The sequence below is a fragment of the Cottoperca gobio genome, chromosome 9 (genome assembly GCF_900634415.1).
Source record: "Cottoperca gobio chromosome 9, fCotGob3.1, whole genome shotgun sequence".
Taxonomy (NCBI): domain Eukaryota; kingdom Metazoa; phylum Chordata; class Actinopteri; order Perciformes; family Bovichtidae; genus Cottoperca; species Cottoperca gobio.
Window position 1 is genome coordinate 14,714,933 of NC_041363.1, and position 24,519 is coordinate 14,739,451.

At 40.4% G+C, this 24,519-nt stretch overlaps 1 protein-coding gene across 1 annotated transcript in view; it reads left to right on the plus strand.

The window, feature by feature from the left end:
- Positions 1-24,519, plus strand: part of dock8 (dedicator of cytokinesis 8) — a 51,538-nt gene that overhangs the window by 24,486 nt on the left and 2,533 nt on the right. The window contains 35 exon segments of the mRNA XM_029439256.1: positions 554-716; positions 1,459-1,576; positions 2,204-2,274; positions 2,475-2,619; positions 2,762-2,863; positions 3,021-3,116; positions 3,381-3,615; positions 4,314-4,478; positions 4,621-4,796; positions 5,212-5,304; positions 6,164-6,259; positions 6,867-7,016; positions 7,295-7,408; positions 7,626-7,781; positions 8,302-8,441; positions 8,729-8,892; positions 9,619-9,770; positions 11,012-11,194; positions 11,373-11,499; positions 11,981-12,024; positions 12,026-12,069; positions 12,223-12,319; positions 12,920-13,054; positions 13,259-13,411; positions 15,652-15,810; positions 15,895-15,995; positions 17,194-17,386; positions 17,984-18,127; positions 18,629-18,760; positions 19,124-19,258; positions 19,755-19,844; positions 20,067-20,303; positions 20,405-20,548; positions 21,656-21,762; positions 24,313-24,483. Of these exon segments, the coding sequence (XP_029295116.1) occupies positions 554-716; positions 1,459-1,576; positions 2,204-2,274; positions 2,475-2,619; positions 2,762-2,863; positions 3,021-3,116; positions 3,381-3,615; positions 4,314-4,478; positions 4,621-4,796; positions 5,212-5,304; positions 6,164-6,259; positions 6,867-7,016; positions 7,295-7,408; positions 7,626-7,781; positions 8,302-8,441; positions 8,729-8,892; positions 9,619-9,770; positions 11,012-11,194; positions 11,373-11,499; positions 11,981-12,024; positions 12,026-12,069; positions 12,223-12,319; positions 12,920-13,054; positions 13,259-13,411; positions 15,652-15,810; positions 15,895-15,995; positions 17,194-17,386; positions 17,984-18,127; positions 18,629-18,760; positions 19,124-19,258; positions 19,755-19,844; positions 20,067-20,303; positions 20,405-20,548; positions 21,656-21,762; positions 24,313-24,483 (4,732 nt within the window).

Here is a 24,519-nt window from a genome sequence, read left to right on the forward strand (position 1 = left end):
TGGCTTGCAAAGAGTTGAGAGGATTGATACATCTCATATCCGTCTGTTACATATGATGCGATGCCACAGCCAGCAGCCAGTTAGCTTAGCACAAAGACTTTGTTTAATCTGTACAAAAACAAAAGTGTAAAAACAAGGTTTTAGAGGAGGTTTTGTACCCGACGATAAGTTGACGGGGTGCAGTAACTGTTTGTCGTCACCATGATGTTGCAACAAGCAGAGACTCCAGGAAGTTACTACACCTGGCCAAGAAATAGCCCAGCACATAACCCCCTGTCAACCACAATGTGTAGTTTTTACTGCTATTAATCGGCTGCTGGTTGTAGCTTCATACTTAACGGACAGGCATGAGATTGGTATTGATATTCTCAATGCTCTTTCTGCAAGAAAGCGCTTTAGTGTATTTCCCCAAAAATGTAGAACTATTCCTTTAGAGTTTGGTTAGATTTTTAGTTTAATGATTTAGCAAATATTTCAAATGATCTATATATGATATATGCAGTATACTGTATATGCAGGTCACTGATTTGGGATTTTGATTTGTGTCTTCCAGGTTCCATAAAACTGGACATGTCTCCAGTCCACGACACGCCACTGGCATGTTTGTCTACTGAGCTCATCCCTCTGATACCTGTGGCTGAGAAGAACATTCGGCCAATCAAAGAAGTGCTGGAGTTCCCATCCAGTGAGGTTTATGTCCCTCACAACATTTACAGGTGGGTTAGAATGGGATGGGGGGGGTGTGTGTGTGTGTGACAGTTGTAAAAGGAGTGTGTGGTCATTCAGTTATATATGCACGCACACACACACACTCCTTTTACAACTGTTACACTTTTATTTATGGTATTTCTTTATCTAAAGCAACTCAACACCATGGAAGCGAGTAAATAAGACCTACAAACAAGGTTTTTGAAAAACAAATGATTCATAGCTTTAGGTCTGAACAGGTTTGTTTCCTGTCACAGACTCTCTGAAAGGCCAGAGGCAACAAGAACAGTCATGCTGTACTCATCACTCAAGAGCGGCTTTGCTCTTTTTAGTTTGGTGCCTATTTTTAGTTCTTTCTATCCAGGCTACCTGGGAAATTTGCCTCGTAGTGTAACATAAGGAGGCAGCCTGTGTGAGCAGAGGTTTAAATAGGCATCCAATCCTAAAATGGTTTCGCTTTTGACGAAACATTTGTAACGGCATGTGTTGTTCAGTGGAATCTGCGGTATTTCCCATCATTCCAGGTTTCAACAGATTACAGTGTTGTATTGAAACCACAGGTCACAGTAAATCACTGGTTGTCTGACTATTCTGTGACATGACTGTCACCTTAACACGACTATGTTGCTGCATAGATAGTGCCATCTAGTGGCGTATATTGGAACTCCTTAATGGTTTTGAATGAATCTTTCATGTATTAATTAAACATGATGTCTCCCCTGCTCTCTTTTTTTCTCTATGTCAATGTAGGAACTTGCTGTATGTCTACCCCCAGAGGTTAAACTTCGTCAACAGGCTTACATCAGCAAGAAACATCTCCATCAAAATGCAGTTTATGAGTGGAGAAGAACCAACCTGCTCTCTGCCTGTGAGTGCTGCCGCTTTAAATCTGTCATCTAGCCGCACAGTGAAATCGTACTGATAATGCCACTGGATTTGCTCATGGAAGTGTGTGCATTGAGTAATTCAATTATTGTAACATCAGTAAATCTATAAATGTAATTAAAAGAATAGGTTCACAAAAGATGGTAACAAAAGAGGGAATTTATATTAAATAGGCTGTAACTTTCGAAGATTTCCACTTGATTTGACTTATTTGGAGCCTTACATTAGATTTAGATGAACTTTTAAATGCATGTTTGCATGGATGAAGACTGTGGACCCATCACTTACATTGAAGGTGCATTATGAAATATATTTTAATGGCCAGAATGAGAGGAATGATTACAGCAAGAAAAACATGTTTCAACATTCACATGGACAACTGACTATTGTTTTGAGAGTGACTTTAGAAATTGTGAACCTATCCTTTTTAAGGAGATGTTTTGTAGGTATGTTTTTAAAATCCAAGGATTGTTTTAGAACTTACAGTTACTTCAGAGTCACTGGTATTAATGAATAGCTGTGTCTGTTAACCCCAGTCTACACATATGTGTTATGTGAATTTTGTTTTGTTGGACAGAAAATCTCAAATATCTTTGACTTCCATTCTCAGGTCATTTTTGGGAAATCAAGTGGCCCTGAATTCTTAGAGGAAGTCTACAGCCCTGTTACCTACCATAACAAGCAAGTACACATTATTGAGTTATAATGTTTGGGATGATAGCTTATTTTTTAAAATCTTGGTCTAATTGTTTCTCCTTGACTCTCGCTCGCACTCTTGTGGTTTCCCCTGTTTCTTCATCCCTCCCACCATCCTTACCTATCCCTTTTTTCCTCTGCGTGGCTCCCTTTGTTTCTTCCTATTTCCCACTTCCTATTTTCAGGTGCCCAGACTTCTACGAGGAAGTGAAGATGGCTCTTCCAGCCCGTCTGACAGAGAGACATCACTTGCTGTTCACCTTCTACCACATCAGCTGCCAGCAGAAACAGAACCAGAGCGGCAGCTGTGAGACGCTCATTGGATACTCTGTGAGATTTGGTCCTTTACTACCCAACCATATTTCTAAATGTAACAAACACAAAACGTTTTTTTTGTAAGCAAACTAATTAATAATAAATAAAAGTTTATTTTTATTTTTCTAAACTGACTAATTGTTCAACTCTCATCTAGTGGCTGCCCATACTGAATAACGACAGATTGCAGACTGGTCAGTTCTGTCTTCCCATTGTCTTGGAGCGACTACCTTTCAACTATTCACTGCACACACCAGAGGTATACACATCTGTTATATATACAAATCATTCTATATGTCCATTTAATGTTACTGTATGTAAAGGAGCAAAAAGGTATTCTTAGAAGACTATAGACACATTAAAGACTGAACACAGACATGGAAGACAGTTTTATTTCCTTTGTCTTTGTTGTGCAGAAACTTCCTCCTCAGAACCCTCCAGTCAAGTGGATGGATAGTCACAAAGGTCTTTTTAACCTTGAGGTCCAGGCTGTGTCATCTGTACATACACAGGTGAGGAGTGATTGAATGCACAAGCACAAGAACACGATGACTGTCCATCTCTCTTCGTCTGTCATGTACACACAGTCTAAACATCAATGGGCACACACATAACACAACAAGTGTCCACTCTGCTGTAGTAGGACATTACATGCTCCCTGTTTTCTTACACTTGTTTCTCTGTCTGTCTCGTTCATTTTCCCCCTGTCGTTTCTTATCTTTCTGCTTCCGCTACAAGTACCACACTGTAACTAATCATCCCTTTGTCTGTACCAGGACAACCACCTAGAGCGTTTCTTCACCCTCTGTCATGCCCTTGAGGGTGGAGCTACATTCCCGCTGCGGGTCAGGGAGGAGAAGATTCCAGAGAACAAGCTGGAGCATGAGCTGAAGCTCAGCATCATCTCCCTGTCCTCCTCCAGTTTAGAGCCTCTGGTCCTCTTCCTCCATCTGGTGCTGGATAAACTCTTCACCCTCATCATGCAGCCCATGGTCATCGCTGGCCAGACTGGTGAGGAGTTAGCGGAGTGAAGTCACTGTATGCTGCAGAGAAATGGCACCTCACACATTTTGGGAAGTGTGTAGTTGTTGCACACATTTTCTGAAGCTAAGTAATATTGACAAAGTCATGATACTTCTGATCAAGTAATTTACTTCAAAATCACAATTTGATATTTGGGGCAAGACATTATAAATGGGTACAAGCATAGACAATTATCTTTGCTTTAAAAAAAAACCTTTTAGGCCGATATACCTTTGCTAATCATATGTTGGATTAATGTTACATAATGTGCATTCTCAGTCATATTTTCAGTTTTGAAAAACAAAATAAAAAAACGTTCAAAACATCAAACAATAATTTTAGCGGCCCTCTTGCAGTAACTTTGAGGACCCACTAGGGGTCACGAACCCCCTGTTGAAGACCTATGGTCTACTACAGTATAACATATGAGAAATAAGTGAAAAACATCACAGAGCTGACAGAAGTCTCCTCAGATTTCTACCTTTTGTTGAATAAACAAAATCAAATAGCACACATGAAATGATATAAAACAGCAAATAAATCCAGCAAACCATCAGATTGGAGAAGCAAGAACTACAGTGTTTTATTTGTCATGATGATATTTTGGATGATAGTCTTTATCATTCCATGATTGATATTACAGCTCTAACATTTTTTACTTGCATGTTCATGTCTGTGTCCTACAGCCAATCTGGCCCAGATAGCCTTCGAATCAGTGGTGTCTATTGTCAACAGTCTTCACAACAGTCAGGAGCTGATCAGGGACCAGCAGGGTAGGAACAGCCTCTTGGCGACCTACCTTTACTGGGTGTTTCGTCTGCCTGATCCCCCTCAAGACATGCAGAATGCCGGTACTGACATTATGATTTATAATTATGAATTTGCTTCCTTTTTCAGTTTGTTATTTTCCCCTTTGATAATATTTACTGTGATTATTGTAGAATATAATTAAGAATTTATCTTTTTTTAATGCGTCCATGGACCTGGGTTCAGATTTAGGGAGTATTCCATCGGCAGAGAGCCGTTACAGCACCATGGGTCGGGCCACAGCCGCCACAGTTGGCTCCATGCTTCTCGAATCCAGAATACGCAGCAGCAGCAACCCTGACATCCCTGCCCCACACACTTCTGCTGAAGATGCTGAGGTCAAAAACATCCTCTCTGCCAAGGTACAGAGGGTTTCCTCAAACTACATTTCCTTAAAATATCTGTAAGACCTTACAAAACCTTAATTTGCAGTGAATTCAAATGAAAGATTTTATAGTCACATAAATTATAAATTAAGCTCAGCTTTGGAAGCTTATTTTGTGTTTTTCTAGAGACTGCTACACAATACTAATTAAAAAAAAGTCTAAATGTGCCCCAATTTTCACTGAAAGTCCATATTTTACCAGGACAATGTATGTAAATGCATGCACAGTGCAGTATGCAAACATCCTACCATGCTTGCACATACACACAAAACAGTCATTTGCTATTCATCCCCACAGTACATTAGGTATTCTAATAGGCCACTGGACGCCCACTCTAATGAATGCATCCATCACGTTCAATGTGACGGAACCTGCGTGTTTCTGTCTCCAGGGCCACAACAACCCAGGCAGCCGCATGTCCACCATTGTGGACTTAAACAGCCACCAGAACTCCACAGGAAACACTAGGCCCTCCAACAGAAAGGTAAAAAAAAAGTTCACCCTTTCTTTAACTTTTTCCCACCACCATAACATCTGAGATTGTTCACCGCAGGTTCCCGATTTAAAGTTTGGAGCACCTTGTTGCTATGATTGATGAGAAGTTATTTAAAATATTCAAATTCTCATATTAAAACAGCGTTATACAATAATGTGTTAGCGGTGAGGTATTCCCATATGAGAAAACTAAAGAGCAGATGGAGGCAAACAATTACATGACATGAAGCGTCAGTTTAACTCGCTATTAATAAAACATAAAGCTTCTGTACTGTCTAATATCACAGAGAACTGGTTTTAAACTTATGAATAGATATTTGAGATGTCCAGATAATTTAAATTGACACTTACCTTTCTTCTAATTAAGTATTTTGTGGTAATAAATTGTATTTTAGGATGGATTTAGCCTGTAAAGCTTAAATAATTGCTGTTTGTATTCACACCATGTATTTACAAAGTAACTGGGTATGTTTAATTTATATAGGTTATTATTAAACGACATTAGAAAGGGTTTCTTATATTTAACTTACTGTTAAAATGATGCATGTATTTAACATCATTGAGACTTCAAACGTCCTACTGCACAGTGTACAAAAAGCTTTCCTCCACCAGTTCCCTCTGGTTACCACAGGGTGGAAGTGTAACACTGAGAACGCCGGGTATTTTGGTAGTTTTTGGTTTCGGTCAACATTTTTCCTGTTCAAAGCTCAGCCAGTATTTCAAAATTAATTCATATTGATATTCAGTATAATTCTTACAGATGCTATATTTAATACATATGCTTTATTCCATTAGATACCAATAGGAGGCTGTTTCTCACCTCAGTTTGTGTATTTTCTCTCTTGCAGCAATTTCATGAGGAGTTGGCCCTGCAGATGGTCGTCAGCACCGGGGTCTGCAGAGAAAGTGCATACAAATATGCCTGGTTCTTCTTCGAGCTGCTGGTCAGTGTGCTTTTTTTATGAATTTACAGTGGGTGGTTTTTTGATTGACACTAAGAGAAAAAGTAAGGACTGCTTCATGTGTTAATTATAAATAGATGAAGTAATAAAAATGACTCGCACCAAACAATACACGACCTTGTAGCCACGCATTAAAAGATAAATGAAGGTTTGTTTTGAGTGGTGAACAAAAGGACATTTTAAAATCACCATAGACTGTAATTTATCAAGCCGCTTGACAATTTATCTTTCTTTTGGAGTTTATAAAGTGTATCATCACTCTCATCCTTTTAGTTCATCTCACTTATTTATGTTTCTTCCTTCAATAACGTCACTACAGGATGCTCACTTTAATTAACAAAAGGTCATTTAAATTAAAAATGAGGATAGAAGGAGATGATAAAAAAATGAAACCTTGCACTTTTATTAACATGCATTTCCATGGTTTTCCCTCTTTTGTTATCACCTGATGACTTACATTTATTGTGTGTGTGTGTTTTGATGTGTGATTGTCACTTTTTGTAAGTCGCTTTGCACAAAAGCGTCAGCTAAATGAACCGTAATGTAATGTAAATGTAATGTAATGTAAATGTAATGATTGCTCAAACAGGTGAAAAGCATGGCTCAGCATGTGTCTCATCTGGACAAGCACAGTGTCCCTCGGAGAAGCCGCTTCTCTGACCGATTTAAAGATGACATCACCACAATTGTCTCCGTGGTTACAGCTGAAATCGGGACCATCCTCGTCAAACAACAGAAAGTAAGGAATATGATTATGACGACAATGCATTTTGCTCAGACAAGTGTAACTAAGTCCACCCCAAAACTCTTCACTGTGCACGTTCTGTTCTCCTGGGTTTGGTAGAAGCAGTTTCAGCCTTTGTGTACACGTTGTCAGTGTCCTCCAAACAGGGAGTCAGAAGTGCTTACTTATTAAATTAGCCTCTGTGGTATTAAAAGCTCAGCTTTCACAGCTAGAGACTTGACTCCACTCAGTGCAGCTTACTGATTGCTGTTTGTTGTTTTTTGTTGTTTTAGGAAGTAGAACAAGCAGAGAAAGTCAACATCAGCCTGGCCTTCTTCCTCTACGACCTGCTGTCTCTCATGGACCGAGGATTTGTCTTCCAGCTGGTGAAAAACTACTGCAACCAGGTAGAGTAACACTGATTACAAACCAAAGCAATTATATATGTGTCTTTAAGTACATGAATTCTGAACTATATCATCTTTGATTGTGAAAGAAGAGGTGTCCTTCAGGATTAATGTGTTTTTTCTGAAACTGTTGTCAAGGCGGTTTTATTTACCGTCTGTAAATGTTTTCAAGTTTTAAATGTATAATGTATCATGTATGAATTCATCTCCCCTCTAGATGTCAGCTAAGAGTGTGTCAATGCCAACCTTGATCAGCATGCGTCTAGAGTTCCTGCGAATCCTGTGCAGTCACGAGCACTACCTCAACCTGAACCTCTTCTTCAGCAGCCCTGCCTCCGCTCCTGCCTCACCATGTCCATCTATCTCCTCACAGGTCTGCCCGCTAGTCTGTCAAAATGTGCATTTATGTATATTTGTAATTCAGGCATTTGGGTGATTGTTTCATCTTTGAAATTAAATACTGCAATGTGATATAGTGACCTTTATGGCAAATCAAGTTTAGTCATACAGCCCTAAAGAAAATGGGTTGTTTCAGAAGGTTTCATAATCTACACAGCATACAACACCCTCTAATTTTGGACCCCCGGTTTGGATGAGGATTATCATCACGACTGCAATAAGTGAGCAGTGTAAACGTTTGGACCCTCATGCTTTTACATTTGCCATTTAAAGTGAAAACATTTAGGAAAATACAAATACACGGAGTGCCTAGGAGAATTTAAATGGTCAGTGTGGCGAGTCATTAGATAGAGTAGATGAGATGTAAATAGATTTAGTTTTAAAAGAGCTGTTTAAAAAGTACTTTACTTTGCATCAAGGAAAAGTCTTACCCCGTTTCTGTTCCTGAGCCTTTCATTAAATCTGTCACTCCTTGGTTTCTTCTCTACATTCAGAGTTCCAGCTCGTATAGTTACCAGGAGCAGCAGAGGATCTTGGGGCTGTTTGAGCTTTCTCAGGAATTCAAGCAGCAGCACTACCTCACCGGTCTGCTGCTCACAGAGCTCAGTGCCGCCCTAGACATGGAGTCAGAGGGGTATGGAAACATAGACCGCTTCAAGTTTTTACCTCCTTATTACCTTATTACAAAGCTTTTTAAACTGTCAAAAGTTCTATCCTTTTACTTTCAAGGCACACATTAAAGACAATCTCAGACTCTGCAAACACATATTGTGACTAATTGCTATTGATATGGACACATTCTAATAAATAAAACACCCAAACATGCCAATGAATGTATGTAACCCCTGTAAGTGCTTCGAACCTTTATACTTCTTATGTTGGATTCAATGAAACTTTAAAAATGTGTATGTGTGTTTGCAGGGGAAAGGTCCAAAGAAAGGCCATCAATGCGATCTGCAGCCTGCTGTGCTCCCATGATCTCGACCATCGCTGTATCAAACCGGAGGTCAGAGCCAAGGTGGCTGCGCTTTACCTCTCCCTGGTTGGGATTATTATTGACTCCACCAACTATCTGGACTTCACTGGTATACAAACACACACGTGCTCTGAGACATAAACTGCATACATGCTCATTCAATTACATGCACTTGAAGTCCTTGTTGATTCATGAAGTTCATGTCATCTCGTCGTATATACAGTACATATAGACGTCCATGAATAACTCAACATATTCATTCCTTTTTAAACTGGCATATTCACTCAAATTCTGTCCCTAATGGCTACAACACAATTTAGTTTTGCACTGATGAAAGTATCATAACCTAGTTATTGTATTAACTTATTATTGTCTATTACTGTTTTCTTTGATTTGTATGATGTCTTTATACGTTGCTGCTTGTTTTAACTGTGCCTGTAAGGTGTCTTTGAGTGTTTTCAAAGGCGCTTATAAATACAATGCATAATGTGTAATATGATCAAGTTTTCTGCCTCTTAGAGAAGTCTATTGTATTAACACTGACGCAGTGGATTTGGTCTATTGCCCTTACTGAAGAACTCAGTTTATCAGCTTTCTCCAATCAATCATGCCCACTGTTCTGTGACTGTAATTTAATCTAGTTGTTTTTATCTATATTCTTTGTTATGTATTGTGCGGTATGTGCGGGATGTGTAGTATTATGTCAAGCATGTGTTAGTACTTAATTCCTAAGTCTATTTGAACTCTGATCAAGTTTTGCACAGTACATTCTGTAATGTAATCCTGTACGCTCCAGTCCTCTTCTTCAGTATATTTGACCCGTTTGTCGCCGCAGTTTCTGACACGCGTGGCGGGAAAAACAAGACGGGCGGACTTGAGGATGACCTTGAAAATGTCCCACCTATCAATCAGTCTGTTGCCATGGCGATTGCCGGGAATCCCTTCAACACGCTGGGACGGAATGCTCTCGTTTCCATGGCATCCATGGTAAAACTCAGAAATAATTTCTTAATTATGTAGCATACTTTTTTATTATTTTTAATAGTGTGTGTGTGTGTGTGTGATTGTATCTTTGAGCATTCTGCCTCCAAACAGGTGAGCTGCACTGAGGTAGATTGATTAGCTGTCAGAGCCACACACATACTTCATCCATTTCTGAAAGCTCTCACACACACACACACACACACACACACACACACACACACACACACACGGGGGGGGGGGGTACAAACACACACACACGTCTGCGAGAGATGGTTTATGGGAAGGCATTGCCATCATAAGTGAACAGGGCCGTCCTCCCTGACAAACACATCCATCAAGTGTAGCTACAGCAACAACACAGGCACTAAAACAGAACGCTGCCATTCTCTCTCTCTCTTCCTCTGCTTGGCTCCAAGAGATGAATCAGTCCCTTGTATGTTGTTACATGAAATACTGTTGTGGAAAAACTGAACTGAGCCATCGGCCTGGTATCCATCACAAATCCAAACATGCTGCTTGTTCCACATTTTTAAGTTCCCCTTCAAACAATGTTAGCAACAGAAATGTTGTTTTCTCATATGAAGCATATTTTTTAAATAAACAAGGGATGTTTTTGATTATATGCTACAAATATTTGACATTGGTTCTGGTGAGCTTCACTCAGTCCTGCTGAGAAACAGAGACCTGGAAACCAGGTTCTAGGTGGGACACCTAGAGCACTAGGAGGTTAATGGCTACATTTATCAAACTGCCACACAGTGAAGCAGCAGTAGCCCTTTGTAATAGCGATTCATCATCACACAAATGAAGGTAAATTAATCTGCAGTAGATTTAACGCCTATTAAGATGTGGAAAAGAACCATACTTCACTAAATCCAGAGTGGAAAAAGGTGACCAGCCATGTTTGTGGTTTAGAGAAACTTACGGTCAATTTGTTACACTTATATGAAATGTATGATTTAATGGTTAGAACAGGAGACCACCTGTTATGAGACCATAACAGTGTTATGGATGGATTTCTTAGTGAGTGTCAGCTATGTTAGAAATATATGAATTCATTGTGCTCTAAAGCATTTTGGATCAAAGCATCTCTCTGACTATCTAATGTACATGAATATCAACAGAGATTTTTTTCCTTTGAACACACTACCTTGGAATCCTGTTTTGTGTCCATCACTTGTATTTTATTTTCTGTGTACTGTATCACACTGCATGTCTGTCTTACTCTCCTCGTCTTTTCCCAGCAAGGTAAATCCGTAGCCACCCTGGCAGCAGACACCAGTCGCCACCTGTTGGTGTGTTTCCTGTGGGTAATGAAGAACGCAGATAGGAGTCTGATTCAGCGCTGGACTGTAGATATGCCGCCCTCGCAGCTCAACAAGCTGCTGGAGCTCCTCACTATCTGTGTGTCCTGCTTTGAATATGGGGTCAGTTTGCTCATTTATCAACTTGTTTTGAATCAGTGCCGTTGCAGCAATCATTTTAAATGTTCCATTGGCATCCATATTTATCATACAGAACTTAAGGATAAATGCAAAGCATTTACTCGAAGATATTAAAAGTGTATGTACTTTGATGTTGTACCTGGTGAATATGTATTTGTAGGGTAAGCAGAGCAGTGACAAAGTAAGCACCCAGGCCTTACAGAAATCTCAGCAGGCCAAGCTGCAGCTGGAGGAAGCCCTACTGAGAGGAATGGGAGCCCGCGGGGAGATGATGAAACGAGTTGGAGGTATTGTATCTCCTTGTACTTTAAGGAGCACCTCTTGGAATTGCTTTTCTGTCAAATTTTAGATCTGTGTTTTCTGCAATAGGTCAAAGTTTTTAACTGGAACTACCTCCAAAACTAGCGAAGACCCCGATTTTTCAAAATGTGCGGTCAGCAAGTCACTGTAAGAACCAATTTCAGGTTACACAGTCTATGCTTAGGTTAGCATGTTAGTCAGGAATTATGTAGAACTTATGTTCGCTCTTTGTTAGGCAGCATTTCAAATATATAGTTATGCTCTGGTGTATAGGCAGACCAAGTTAATGTTTGATTATAATTTGCTTCTTGCTCTGCAATACATTTAGGCATAAAACATAATGTCTATTTATCTTTCAGACTTCATTAATACCTACAGTTTAGTATATAATCTGTATTATAACATGCATCATAGTTTTCTCACTGGCCGTTTTCTTAACATGACTAGCTGCTTTTGAATCCCACACAGGAATGGATAGGACCATGGGTCAGAGAGAAAACTTACGATGGAGGAAAAGACCTCACTCAGTGGAGACAGACCAACGACAAACAGGATAAGTAAGTAATAACTTCCACGTCTGCCGTCCAATTTTTAAAATGTCCCTTCTTGCTTTCTTGCTTTACCCGTGTCTGTCTTTTTCTCTGCCTGACTTACTTTTTGTGCTTTCTTTCCTTCTCTAAATATCTCGTACTCTCATGATCTTCCATCAGGACTAAAGCAGAGTTGGACCAGGAGGCTCTGATCAGTGGGAATTTAGCCACAGAGTCTAACCTTATAGTGCTGGACCTGCTGGAAACCATTGTACAGGTCAGAACACTCACAAACTGTCCCCGTGCAATATCTCAACACTGTGCGTACTTAAAAATGAACACATGAAAATGCAATGCAGTTCATTTATAATTTGGCATTTGGTATTAGATTGCACTATATTGGAAGGTTTTCTTAATATTTTTCAGCTGCAGAAGGACCAGAGAGTCAACAAGAGAATATATTTCATCAGCAAGCCCTATTAAAAATCAGTTAATTTGTTTGCATAATTGAAGACCAACAAACCAACAAAGGCCTTGATTAAGTATTTTTAGTAAACCCTGATCAGCTTTCTTGAGAATGGCTTGAAAACAATAGGTCTGTCCAAACCAGAGTGTGTTATCACTGTGAATTACAGTAAAACAGAGTAGTCAACAGGTTGAATGAAAACGTAAATGTTTTAATTGCTGTAAGTGAACACAATTAAATGAGTTGAGCACAAAGATGGCGTAACATCCTCACATGTGACTTATCTGTGTGTTCTGCATATTGAAACTCTGCTGTGAAGTTCCCTTGTGCTTCTCAGTGTATCCATAGTGTTACTATATATTTTAGGTGTTACTGTCTTGATTTGGTAATTCTTTCATGTCCCCCATCCAGGCAGTGCCATTGGCTGAGTGTAAGGACAGCATGGTTGGCGGAGTGTTGAAGGTGTTACTTCACTCACTCACCTGCAACCAGAGTACCACTTTCCTCTCTCACACCTTCAGCACACTCAGAGCACTTGTTGTCAAGGTACTTTCATTATGACGTGTGTGTCTTTGGTTGAAAATTCATGAGGTTTGTTTACATTAGAATCTATCTTTGTCTAAATGTTCTTATTTGTTTCTTGGGGTGACAAACTGCTGATGCAAGCCATAATTATTTATGTAAATATATGCATATGTGTGTCTGTGTATACCTGGTTTAAGTTGTCTATATGTGTGTGCTTGTGTGCAGTTTGGAGACCTGTTGTTTGAGGAGGAGGCAGAGCAGTGTGCGGACCTGTGCCAGAAGGTGCTTCAGTACTGCAGCAGCCCTGTTGATGAGAACAGGAGCCAGGCCTGTGCCACCCTCTACCTCATCATGAGATACAGCTACAGCAATGCCAGTGTAAGGACACGGTGACATGATCTCACACACACACACACACACACACACACACACACACACACACACACACACACACACACACACACATACACACACACACACAGCTAATGTCAGGCAAGGTGTTTCCTTCCTGTCAGATTAAACCTTATCTAACGTCTAAGCTTGTAATAGAAATTGCATTTATGTCAGATCAAATTTAATTAAAGTGCACATGAGAATTGCCTATGATACATGTTCTCATGAACACACATAGAAGCGGGAAGTCACACACATCTTAGCCTATCTTCTCCACTTTTCCTGTCCTGCTCGGCATTAATGTCTTTTCCATGTCTATTTTGAGCGTGCTGCAGAAAGTTTCTGCTGAAGGATGTGTCTCTGAGTAGAGCGCAGAAAGATATGTCACTGTCTGCCTCCCCCATGTTCCTACCCCTCTTTAACTAATGACAGCCAGACCTCTGTGTGTGTATGTGTGTTTCAGTACATACTGAATGTGTGAAAGTGTAAGTATATGTGCCTCAAGGGCAGGGAGAGACGGTGAAAGTGGTGAAAAGGAGGAAATCACGAGATAGAGGAATGTTTTTGCCAGAGGTGAAGCAGTGATGGAGGGAAATAAAAAAAGAGACCGATTTGAAGGAAGGAAGGTTAGGATAGAGGGTCTTATTTCATTTTCTCTGCTAGTTCGATAACTGCTGCTGCAGTCGATATTTCCTGCGTTTACAGTGTGTACACTTTAATGAAAGTCACACAAGCCTGTGGAGCACACACACACAAACAATTCTACAGTTTAAGGAGAGTATTTCCCATCTGCGTGTCCCACCGTATGTTTGTTTATATGGTGTTTACCACAGGGAGCTGTGATCTGAATAAGCGGAGCAGCCATATGACTCATTCATACAGAACTTCCTCTCCATCTCTTCCCTTGATTATGTTTTCACCCCTTTTATCCGCTCTCATCTTGCTCTCTGTCACACACACTTTTTTCTTCCATCTTTCACTTTAATTTGAGATTGTGGTATTAAAAGGAGAAAATAGCCGTTTCCCCCTCCCAGAAATGGGACAAATCACTAGAAGCAGATACCTGTGGTTAAACCTTGTCCAGTTATGGAACGTTTGGAAAGAAAACTAGAGGAAAAGGGGCATATGATTAAGAAAATGAGAGAGAAAGACAAAGAGGGTTGTGTGTTGACTTAAGCTATAATGTAGGGTACTTTTTTAATACACACAAACACACACACACACACACACGTACACACTGAGTTAGAGGGCAGTGAGGGGTGGCTAGGCTCTGGCTCCATGCTCAGTTGAACAGAATGGGGCCGTAGAGATGATCCATGGGTGATTATGTCTCTGCTAATGGGAGATCATTTCCCGCTTAGCTGGTCATGCTGGAGATAGATGGGACTTCACACTTACACGAGCACACTCACTCTCACACATGCACACCGTCCTCGCTGCAGAGGATGGAGGGCTGTTTGTCAGGCCTGTTATCTTGGACAGGTAGTGTGAAGGATGGAGAGATGAGGAAAGGGAGGGGGCAAGGGACACAAATTAAGGAGAGAGAACAAAACAACAAAAACTGCTTACCAATATTAGTACTACTTACTTATTGACGATAACGTGATATTTAAAAACTGAAATGTTTTTTTATATGATATTTAAATATTGATATCATGTTAATAATAATAATTGTTTGGATTTCTTAATGTTTTTTTGGCAAGACTGATCAAATGTATGTTCTGTTACCCTGACTGATATGTCCCAAAAATAGAGCATATTTTGGATAAAGTAGTTTAATATGTAGTATGATAATGTCCGACTTATATTTCCATATATTAGGATCAACTATAGTAGTAGAATGAGAGGAGTAGAAGGAAAAGCAGTAGTATTATCTGCATGTCATATCTGTTGCCTACACCAGTGTTATATTGGGCCATAAGAATACATAGTAAATAGTATAATTTTTGTTTTAGGACATTTTTAAAGACTACCATGGAATTTGGAACTGACAAACAAACATAATGTCCTGGCCATGTCTTAGTGCACTTTTGTCAAACCATTGAATATGTTAAAAAAAACTATTCTATAGCTTGCAGGGAAGGCATTGAAAGGAAAAATCTGTGAAATCACATGAAATGAAATGCAGCTAGGAGGCTTCAGATCCACATTGCACTTTGTCTTATTGCATAATAAACAAAATGTTTAACACTGACACTTACTGTGGTCCCGTCTGTCTTTGTTAGAACTTCTCACGAGTGAAGATGCAGGTCACCATGTCTCTGGCCTCGCTGGTGGGCAAGTCTTCAGACTTCCAGGAGGAATACTTACGACGCTCACTCCGCACCATCCTGGCCTACGCAGAGGAGGACACTGAGATGCAGAACACTCAGCTGCCCTTACAGGTATGAAATGCTACTTTACTACATTGCTGGTATTGATCGGAACATAGCCTCATGCCTGCCTCTTTTGTTTGTCTGTATTTTCAGGTGGATGAGCTTCTAAGAAACCTTAACAGTATTTTGTCAGACACTGTGAAGATGAGGGAGTTCCAGGAAGATCCTGAGATGCTCATGGACCTCATGTATAGGTGAGAAACATCATCATTATCAATATCTGTGAAAGGCTGTCTCTTTGTCGCGCTCTGTCTTCAGTGTATCGCTTCTCTCTTTCATCACCCTGTGGCTTCTCTCTACGTTGTGCTGCTGGTTCCTATTTCTCTGTGGTCTGGGCTGTTTTGCCTCTATTTGGTGCTCACTATGGTAACCATGTGGTAGCAGTTTAGTCTCTCTCTCTCTCTCTCTCTCTCTCTCTGTGTGTGTGTGTGTGTGTGTGTGTGTGTGTGTGTGTGTGTGTGTGTGTGTGTGTGTGTGTGTGTGTGTGTGTGTGTGTGTGTGTGAACACGAAGGGGAATCAGTGGGACAAAGAGAGTGCTGTACATGTGCTGTGTGTTGATTTAGGCACTTTACCTCAACATGCTCTAATGTCACTTACATGTGTCATTTATCACGCACCTTTCTGTTTGGGTCCCAGTCACCTGGTGAGTGTTTGACGGCTGCACAGAATGACCTGTTAGTTTTACACACTTACCTAGGCTCACCCCAACGTTTACCTCCAAGTTCCCGAACACACAGGTCATTGATGCACACAACATTTGGTCGCCAGATGCTTGAATTCATTTGTATAGTATAGTGACTCACCTGCTTTATAAATACATTCATTCAAAGCATTTCAGATGTATTCCCATGATGTTAGGCTAATGATTATTCATGCATTCCATGAACAGGAAAACATTTTCCATATTTTTTATTACCCATAGAAATTCTGAACGACCCAAATACTTCCATGGCTGCCACACTCACTCTCATGCACACATTTTATTTTTAGATGTTCACTCTATATACTGTATGTAGACTTATATGTATTCCTATACTGTAGAAATAAACTGCTGCAGGTGATATCATGGTTTATGTGCCACACACAATCATCATAAATGATAAAATGAGCTGAACCTGTGATATTTTAAGAAGTGTAAAGGTTTGCAGTCAAGAATATTAAGAACACATTGCAAATGCATTCAGCTTTGGTTGTAGTTGAGACTATTAGCATTTTTTCTCTGAGCCTATGCCAAAAATATATCGACATCAATGTAGTTGTGCATGTTCTATTCATTGTCCATTTCAATGCTGCTTTATTGGCAGTCTGTCTTCAAAAAGAGATGTTAATCTCAATGAGACCTTTACCTGGAAAAAGCAACAACGATACCTTTATTCTCCTCCCCTCTTCAGGATAGCGAAGGGCTACCAGACGTCTCCTGACCTCCGTCTTACCTGGCTGCAAAACATGGCAGAGAAGCACAACAACAGGAAGTGTTACACTGAGTCGGCTATGTGTCTGGTCCACGCTGCAGCCCTGGTGGCCGAGTATCTCAGCATGCTGGAAGATCACAAGTATCTGCCTGTTGGCAGCGTCACCTTCCAGGTACAGAACACAGATACAGATATACACACCAATTTAGCAAGGAACTAATAATTAAAAAAAATGTCTAGACTGAAAAAGGAAACCGTTAGAGCCACACAAAATAAGCATTCTGCACTTGTTTGTTATGACTGTTGGTTGTTTTGTTGAACAGAGGCAACCCCTCCGCTGCAAAACATCTCGCATCCCACATCTCCCCACGGATATTTTTCCAAATTTGGCTGTGTGTGTCCAGAGGGGGGAGCTGTACACTCATAACGTCAACATATAAATATGGTCCCCTGGTAGCACTGCTTTGCACAATGCCTTTGAAGTTGAAGGGTGGAAAAAAGACAAATGTGCTCCTGTGGAAACATGTGTACAGACAAAACAAACGGTAACCGCGATGATGTTATTAATGAGCTGTGTCGCACACATGACCTCTGTGGGGCTTTGGTACAGGACACTCTAACCTGCAGCAGTCAGCAGGTCATTGATTTGATGCTCATCAAATTAGTTCCATTCCCCACTGTAGGACATCTCCTTTTAGAGTCACCCATGTGATTGATTATTTGATTAACAGGGCTAATTGATTGATTAGCTGACTGATTTTCTCCTCAGAACATCTCCCCCAACGTGCTGGAAGAGTCAGCGGTGTCGGATGACATCCTGTCCCCAGACGAGGATGGGGTGTGTTCAGGACGCTACTTCACCGAGAGCGGCCTGGTGGGATTGCTCGAGCAGGCTGCTGAGCTCTTCAGCAATGTGAGACAATGAAACTGCACTGATATTCATGTTTACTGTAAAAATAGAAACCTGTAGCTGTGTCCCAAATCCATAACACAACGGTATGAGATTTTCACTGTACAAAATTAAAATATCACGGTACAGGGTATTACACTATTCTTATACTTATTCTTAATAGTTACAATGACCGTGAAAGGATTGAGAATAGAAATATAAACCTGATTTAATATAATAAAAAAATAATAGCATGTAACTATAATAGCGCTGTGCTTTGACTTAACGACCCTATATTTAGTTTAATGCAGTAACTGTCAAGTTAACACTAAGAGTAACCAGAGTTACAGCATGTCGTATGGAATCGGGACACAGTAAATCTTAACATTGACTCATTAACAATAAATATTAGGGCGTTCATGCCATAGAACATTTGCTTTTATATTTTTAGTGTTTCATGCAAATATTGCCTCTTTATATGCTGTATGTGCTCATGCTAACCAGCAGTGATGGCTGTCTCATCAGGGTGGTCTCTTCGAGGCGGTGAATGAGGTATACAAGGTCATCTTACCCATCCTGGAGGCTCACAGAGATTTCAGAAAACTGGCATCCACTCATGACAAACTTCAGAGAGCCTTTGATAACATCATTCAGAAGGTAATAACTATATGGCCCTGTATTTGCTGCTTCATGTATTTAAATAAGGTCAAAGTCGAAGTAACAGAACGGTGAGACACTGCAGTAAAACATGTAGAAAGGTCTTTTGCAGAATGGAAAAGCAATTGAAAATCATTTGGTCACCTACATTTCTTTATTCAGTATTTCTTAAGGACATGAATGAGTTTGCATAACAAAGTATGCATAATAAATGTTTTTACGTTCTATGTTGTGCTTACTCTTCAAAGTCTTCTTCACAATAAAGATCCCCAAAAATAACTATTAACATAATGAGAAAGAGTATGTTACTGATGTCATACTTATTAGAGAGAGGTATAAAACCTCCTCTTTGTTTCTCTCCAGGGCCATAAGAGGATGTTTGGAACCTATTTCCGGGTGGGTTTTTATGGGGCCAAGTTCGGCGACCTGGATGAACGGGAATTCATTTACAAGGAGCCAGGGATCACACATCTGCCTGAGATATCGCACAGGCTGGAGGTGTGTGTGTGTGTGTGTGTGTGTGTGTGTGTGTGTGTGTGTGTGTGTGTGTGTGTGTGTGTGTGTGTGTGTGTGTGTGTGTGTGTGTGTGTGTGTGTGTGTGTGTGTGTGTGTGTGTGTGTGTGTGTGTGTGTGTGTGTGTGTGTGTGTGTGTGTGTGTGTGTGTGTGTGTGTGTGTGTGTGTGCGTGCGTGAGTGCAAGTGAAAAGGGAAGATGGTGCCTGGTTTGTCATGTGGAATCTGATCATGACTGAGAGACTGAATGAATGTTTGAGTTAAACAGAATGACTGAAGGCGAGACTCGCAAGAGAGTTTGGAAAACTTGGCATTTATTTACATTCCTAAAATCAGAAATCATGTTATGAAGAACAATACGAAGTCTGCATCACTATTGAATCAAATAATTCAATGAATCAGTTGCTAAATGACATTCAAGTGATTTCATTGTGATACATTATGAACAACACTGTATACTAACTACAATCCCCCACTCCTAGAACTTCTACAGTCAGTGTTTTGGAGAAGATGCATTTACGATGATCAAGGACTCTATACCAGTGGACAGAAAACAACTCAACCCCAGCAAGGTAGGTGATCGTAATGTCACACCACTGATTGCTGCTACATGTCTGTCAAAACCTGTTTACTATGTTAAGTAGTAGGTATGAAGCAAAAGTGTGGATTATGGATTTATGCAAAAACAAACACATTTATAAAAAAAAAAGCTAATGACTGTGCAAGGTGTATTTTTATTTGTGTCTGCTTTGTTGGAAAGCTGCTAATAAACAGTAAACCACCGTCCTCTCCAGGCATATATCCAGATCACTTATGTGGAGCCCTTCTTTGATGACTATGAGATGAAAGACCGGTTGACAAACTTTGAGAAGAACTTCAACCTGCGGCGCTTCATGTACACCACGCCCTTTACCAAGAGCGGGCGGCCGCGGGGGGAACTCAACGAGCAGTACAAGAGGAAGACCATCCTCACCACTATGCATGCCTTCCCCTATGTCAAGACTCGCATCAACGTCATCCAGAAAGAGGAGGTAAGTGTCACATTCATTGTGTAGAAAATCTAGTGCATTTTAAGATATTTTGGCAATTGCAGCAATACATTTGTACAATATTCCCTCTCTCTTGTTTCCAGTTTGATCTGACTCCTATTGAGGTGGCCATAGAAGACATGCAGAAGAAGACTAGAGAGCTAGCAGTTGCCACACATAGAGAACAACCCGATGCTAAGATGTTACAGATGCTGCTACAAGGCGCTGTGGGAGCCACAGTTAACCAGGTACGAGCAAATGATTTGTGAATGAAGGCCCTGCTTCTATTTTACACTACCGTATGTCTGTTCCTATTATAGTTGAAATGATCACTTGCTTCATGCTTAACCAAATGATGGCTGTTCTCTGAAAATGATTGCTCTTTGTATAGCCCTTTTGTCCCCTGAGTGTTCCTTCCTAATGTGTAGGGGAAAATAAACCAGAATAATTTAGCTCTATTTATCTTATCACATTTACAGTTTCCATTGTAGTCACAGAGTGCAGGTGGCAGACATGACAGTAATCACACATCAAAGCCTTCACCCCAGCCACAACCCTAATCCTCCCTTTGCTTTTCCCCTGATTTAGTTAAAACGTCAATTCATGGCCCTTCTTTCCTTTCATGTCCCTGCTGCACGGCATGCTGAACCGGAGGGCTCTTTGATCTGATAGCTTCCAGGTCCTGCCAGCCTGGTGGATGTTGGAGTAATGATGAAGCTAGCTACAGAGTCTCCGCTCCCTCCCCCTATGCTTTATCTTCCAGCGTCTAATCTGACAGGTCCCTCGCTTCGACCTGATGGTTGTATACATAACGCTAATGCTCAGCAGCTCCGTAAACATATAACTCTTGACTGTAATCAGCACAGGAGGCTGGGTTTCTGTGTGTGGGTCCGCGGCTCAGACCAAGGACTGAGGCCCTGGCCCAATGCGTTTATGATGCTAATCAGAGCTGTTTAACTGTGCCTGATGCAGGCACGGTTGCTAGCGTGCTGTGGTTTTATGATGAATATAAGTTAGGATAACAAGATCTCATACTGGGCAAATAGGAGCCAAATGGTGGATTTATGCAGGGCTAGCGGTGACATTAGCCATGCAGGAGGCTAATCATGGCTCATTTTACAATCTGATATCTTCCTCATGTTCTAGTTCAGCATCTCGGTCATGCATTAGGCATTGAGTTTAAGAAGTAATTTCTCCCTGTCCGAATGAGGGGCATTCTCATCCCTCCTTTGTTCATCCGCTCTCAAATGTTTCCTCTCTTTCCTTCCTCCACTCTGTTTTTGCTTTCTCTTTCTTTGCCTCTCTAACTCTGTCTGTTTTTGTCCCTTTCCTCCTCTCTCCGCCCCCCATTGTAGGGCCCATTGGAGGTAGCCCAGGTCTTCCTGAATGAGATCCCAGCGGACCCGAAGCTCTTCCGTCACCACAATAAACTGCGCCTGTGTTTCAAAGAGTTTATAATGAGGTAAGATACGATCAAAGAAACACCACATAGTGACTGCACACTGCAACAAAGTCATGCAAAACTGAAAAAATATAAAAACACCACAAAAATTCCCCAAAACAAGAACTTTCATGGTGAGCCAAAAAAAACCTAAAGGAGTTCACCAACTATTTTACTTGAATTAGCATTTGTGCTTCCCTCTGCTGTCACCAGTGGCTGGCACTGGCTCAGTAGGTGGAAGTATAGAACAATACTTCAAAGAGATTTCTGAAAATACAGTATCTTCTTTGACTTGAAGGAGTGAAAGTCTTCTCCAGGATGCTCTATGTACACATCCTTACTGGTGTCAGTGTAGGAAGATAAAGGAGCGCTGCAGACAACTGTGACTGATAGAGACTGATATGCTTCTTAAGCAGTCAAGATGCAGAGATGGAAGTGATAATCGGCACTAAAGTGCACACCAGATGATAGTAAAAGAAACCAAACAGGTACCGTAAGAGGAGTGTGAAATAATGAAACCCATTGTGACGGGGGATATTATTCATTTTTCTTATATATTAGATATTTTTTCTCATAATGTCACTAAACACTTTTTTCTTCCCGAATTGCAAAGGTTTATTGTTCCTAAGAGTTTCATTATATTTGGAATATTCAAAACATATTAAAAACCACCCTACCCACAGGTGCGTGCGTGCGTGCGTGCGTGCGTGCGTGCGTGCGTGCGTGCGCGCGCGCATCTCCTGGGCATTTGCAGTTTGCCTCCAAAAGGTGTTTTTCATTTTCTAACCCTCATGTCACATTCCAGCTGCCTTGATTGCTACAAGCAGGTTGGCAAATATTTACTGTAATTTCACGAGAGTTTATTTTCTATTCTAAATCCAGGCAAGCTGGCACTGGACCATTTGTGTGACAATCTTCTCGACAGTGGCCCTCTGATCAAATCCAGTCAAGAAAACACAATTTATTTTACATTGGTCATCTTTTTTCCCACTGAATTAAATATCTCCCCTCACATACAGTCTGTCTCCCTCAGACATCAGGTTTCACACTTAATCATGTCATCTTCTGTGCAACTTGTTACTGTGATCACTGCACTTTAACTGCTTCATCATCACTGTTGATGGAAGCGCTGTAATGTTCATGGTACAGCTGCAGCCACATCACAAGAGCAAGAATATTCTTTTGATTATGATTAGACAATATTTGACAACTACATTTTGTTGAGCTATGACACAATCTTAAAGTATATTGTGATGATATAATTCCACCTAAAAAGCCTAAGTAGTTTGGAGTCCTAAGTAATTTTCTGTAATTCAGGTATAAAAGGAAATCATTCAAGTGATACATTTATTTACAATTGATTAAATGTTGCCTAATATTGAAAAAAGTGAAAGAAGATATAAAAGAAAGGCAAAAAAACAACAACTATGCAGCAACCAACATTCCTTCAAGGAAACTCTTAACGGAATTGAGGTTAAGAGGAAAACCCCCTTCTCGTTTGAAAAATCCGTACATTTGACTTTCAATATGGATCTCAAAAGCTAATGTCACCTGTTCTAACTTAATGGCATTTCTAAAACGTATTGTCTTAGAGATTAAGGCTTGAATAGATGAATGTTGGAGGGGTTGCTCTCTGATTTAAAGATGTCTCAGCCTGTCCCAAGCTGTGTTGCTGCTGTCTAATCCTACCTCCCCTTTGTCACCTCAGAAAACCCTTTTTTTTTTTTACTTAAGACAACACTCTTATTTAGTAATTTAATAAAAATGAAGATATTTAACTATCACAGATCCATCAGGGGAATTCCTTTTTGAAATGTTCAAACCAGTCAGATAGAGCTGCACACCAGTAGATGTTTGGAAAATGCTTTACTCTTGTGAACTGTCCTTAATGCTCAATGCCCTGCGTATTTACTGTATACTCTTACAAGACATTGCTTTTTCCATTTTACTCGCTTTAAGAGCTAAGAGATAAACTCAGACATGTGTTTGCAATCATCCTAATCTCTCTTATTTCCTGCAGACTACTTTGTATGTTGGCATGTATACATGTCATCATAAAGTGCTACGGGGAGACCCCATATATGTCTTCTGCTCTTAGTTCAGCTCAGAGCTTGTGGTGCTTGCCTTGTACAATAAGGGAGAATAGGACTTTTATGTGTTAGTGATTTGGAGATTTTTTTGAAACAGCCTTGTGGGTCATTTACAGTTTAGCTCACATTCTAGCTGAGGTACTTGGAAATATCTACTATAGCAGTTCCTTACAGTAATAGTCAAGTACATTTTTAACTCTCATTTTAGAGTTCTGGTTTACAATGGAGTCCAATTTATGTCAAGTAGTTACAGGACATTGTTAGCATGAAACAGTGCATTTCTGGAGACTTGAGGACCGGGAGGGGATTACGGCAAGATTGTTTTCCATGGAATCATTGTTGAAGCTATTCTTAAGTTTGAGGTTATTGCATTTAAAAGGTCAAGGAGTACACTCAACTCTTTTTTCTTTCATCTCTTTCAATGTCAATTTGAGAAAAAAAGCATTATAAAACTGATTCCACCCTGTTCTCTGTCCTGTAGGTGTGGTGAGGCAGTTGAGAAGAATAAGCACCTGATCACATCGGACCAGAAAGAGTACCAGCAGGAGCTGAAAAAGAACTACAACCGCCTGAGAGAGAGTCTGAGGCCTATGCTGGAGAGGAAGATTCCTGAGCTCTATAAACCTATCATCAGGCCTCGGCTGGAGAACAGGTAAACAGACCCACCAAGTCAAACAGCCAATACTGT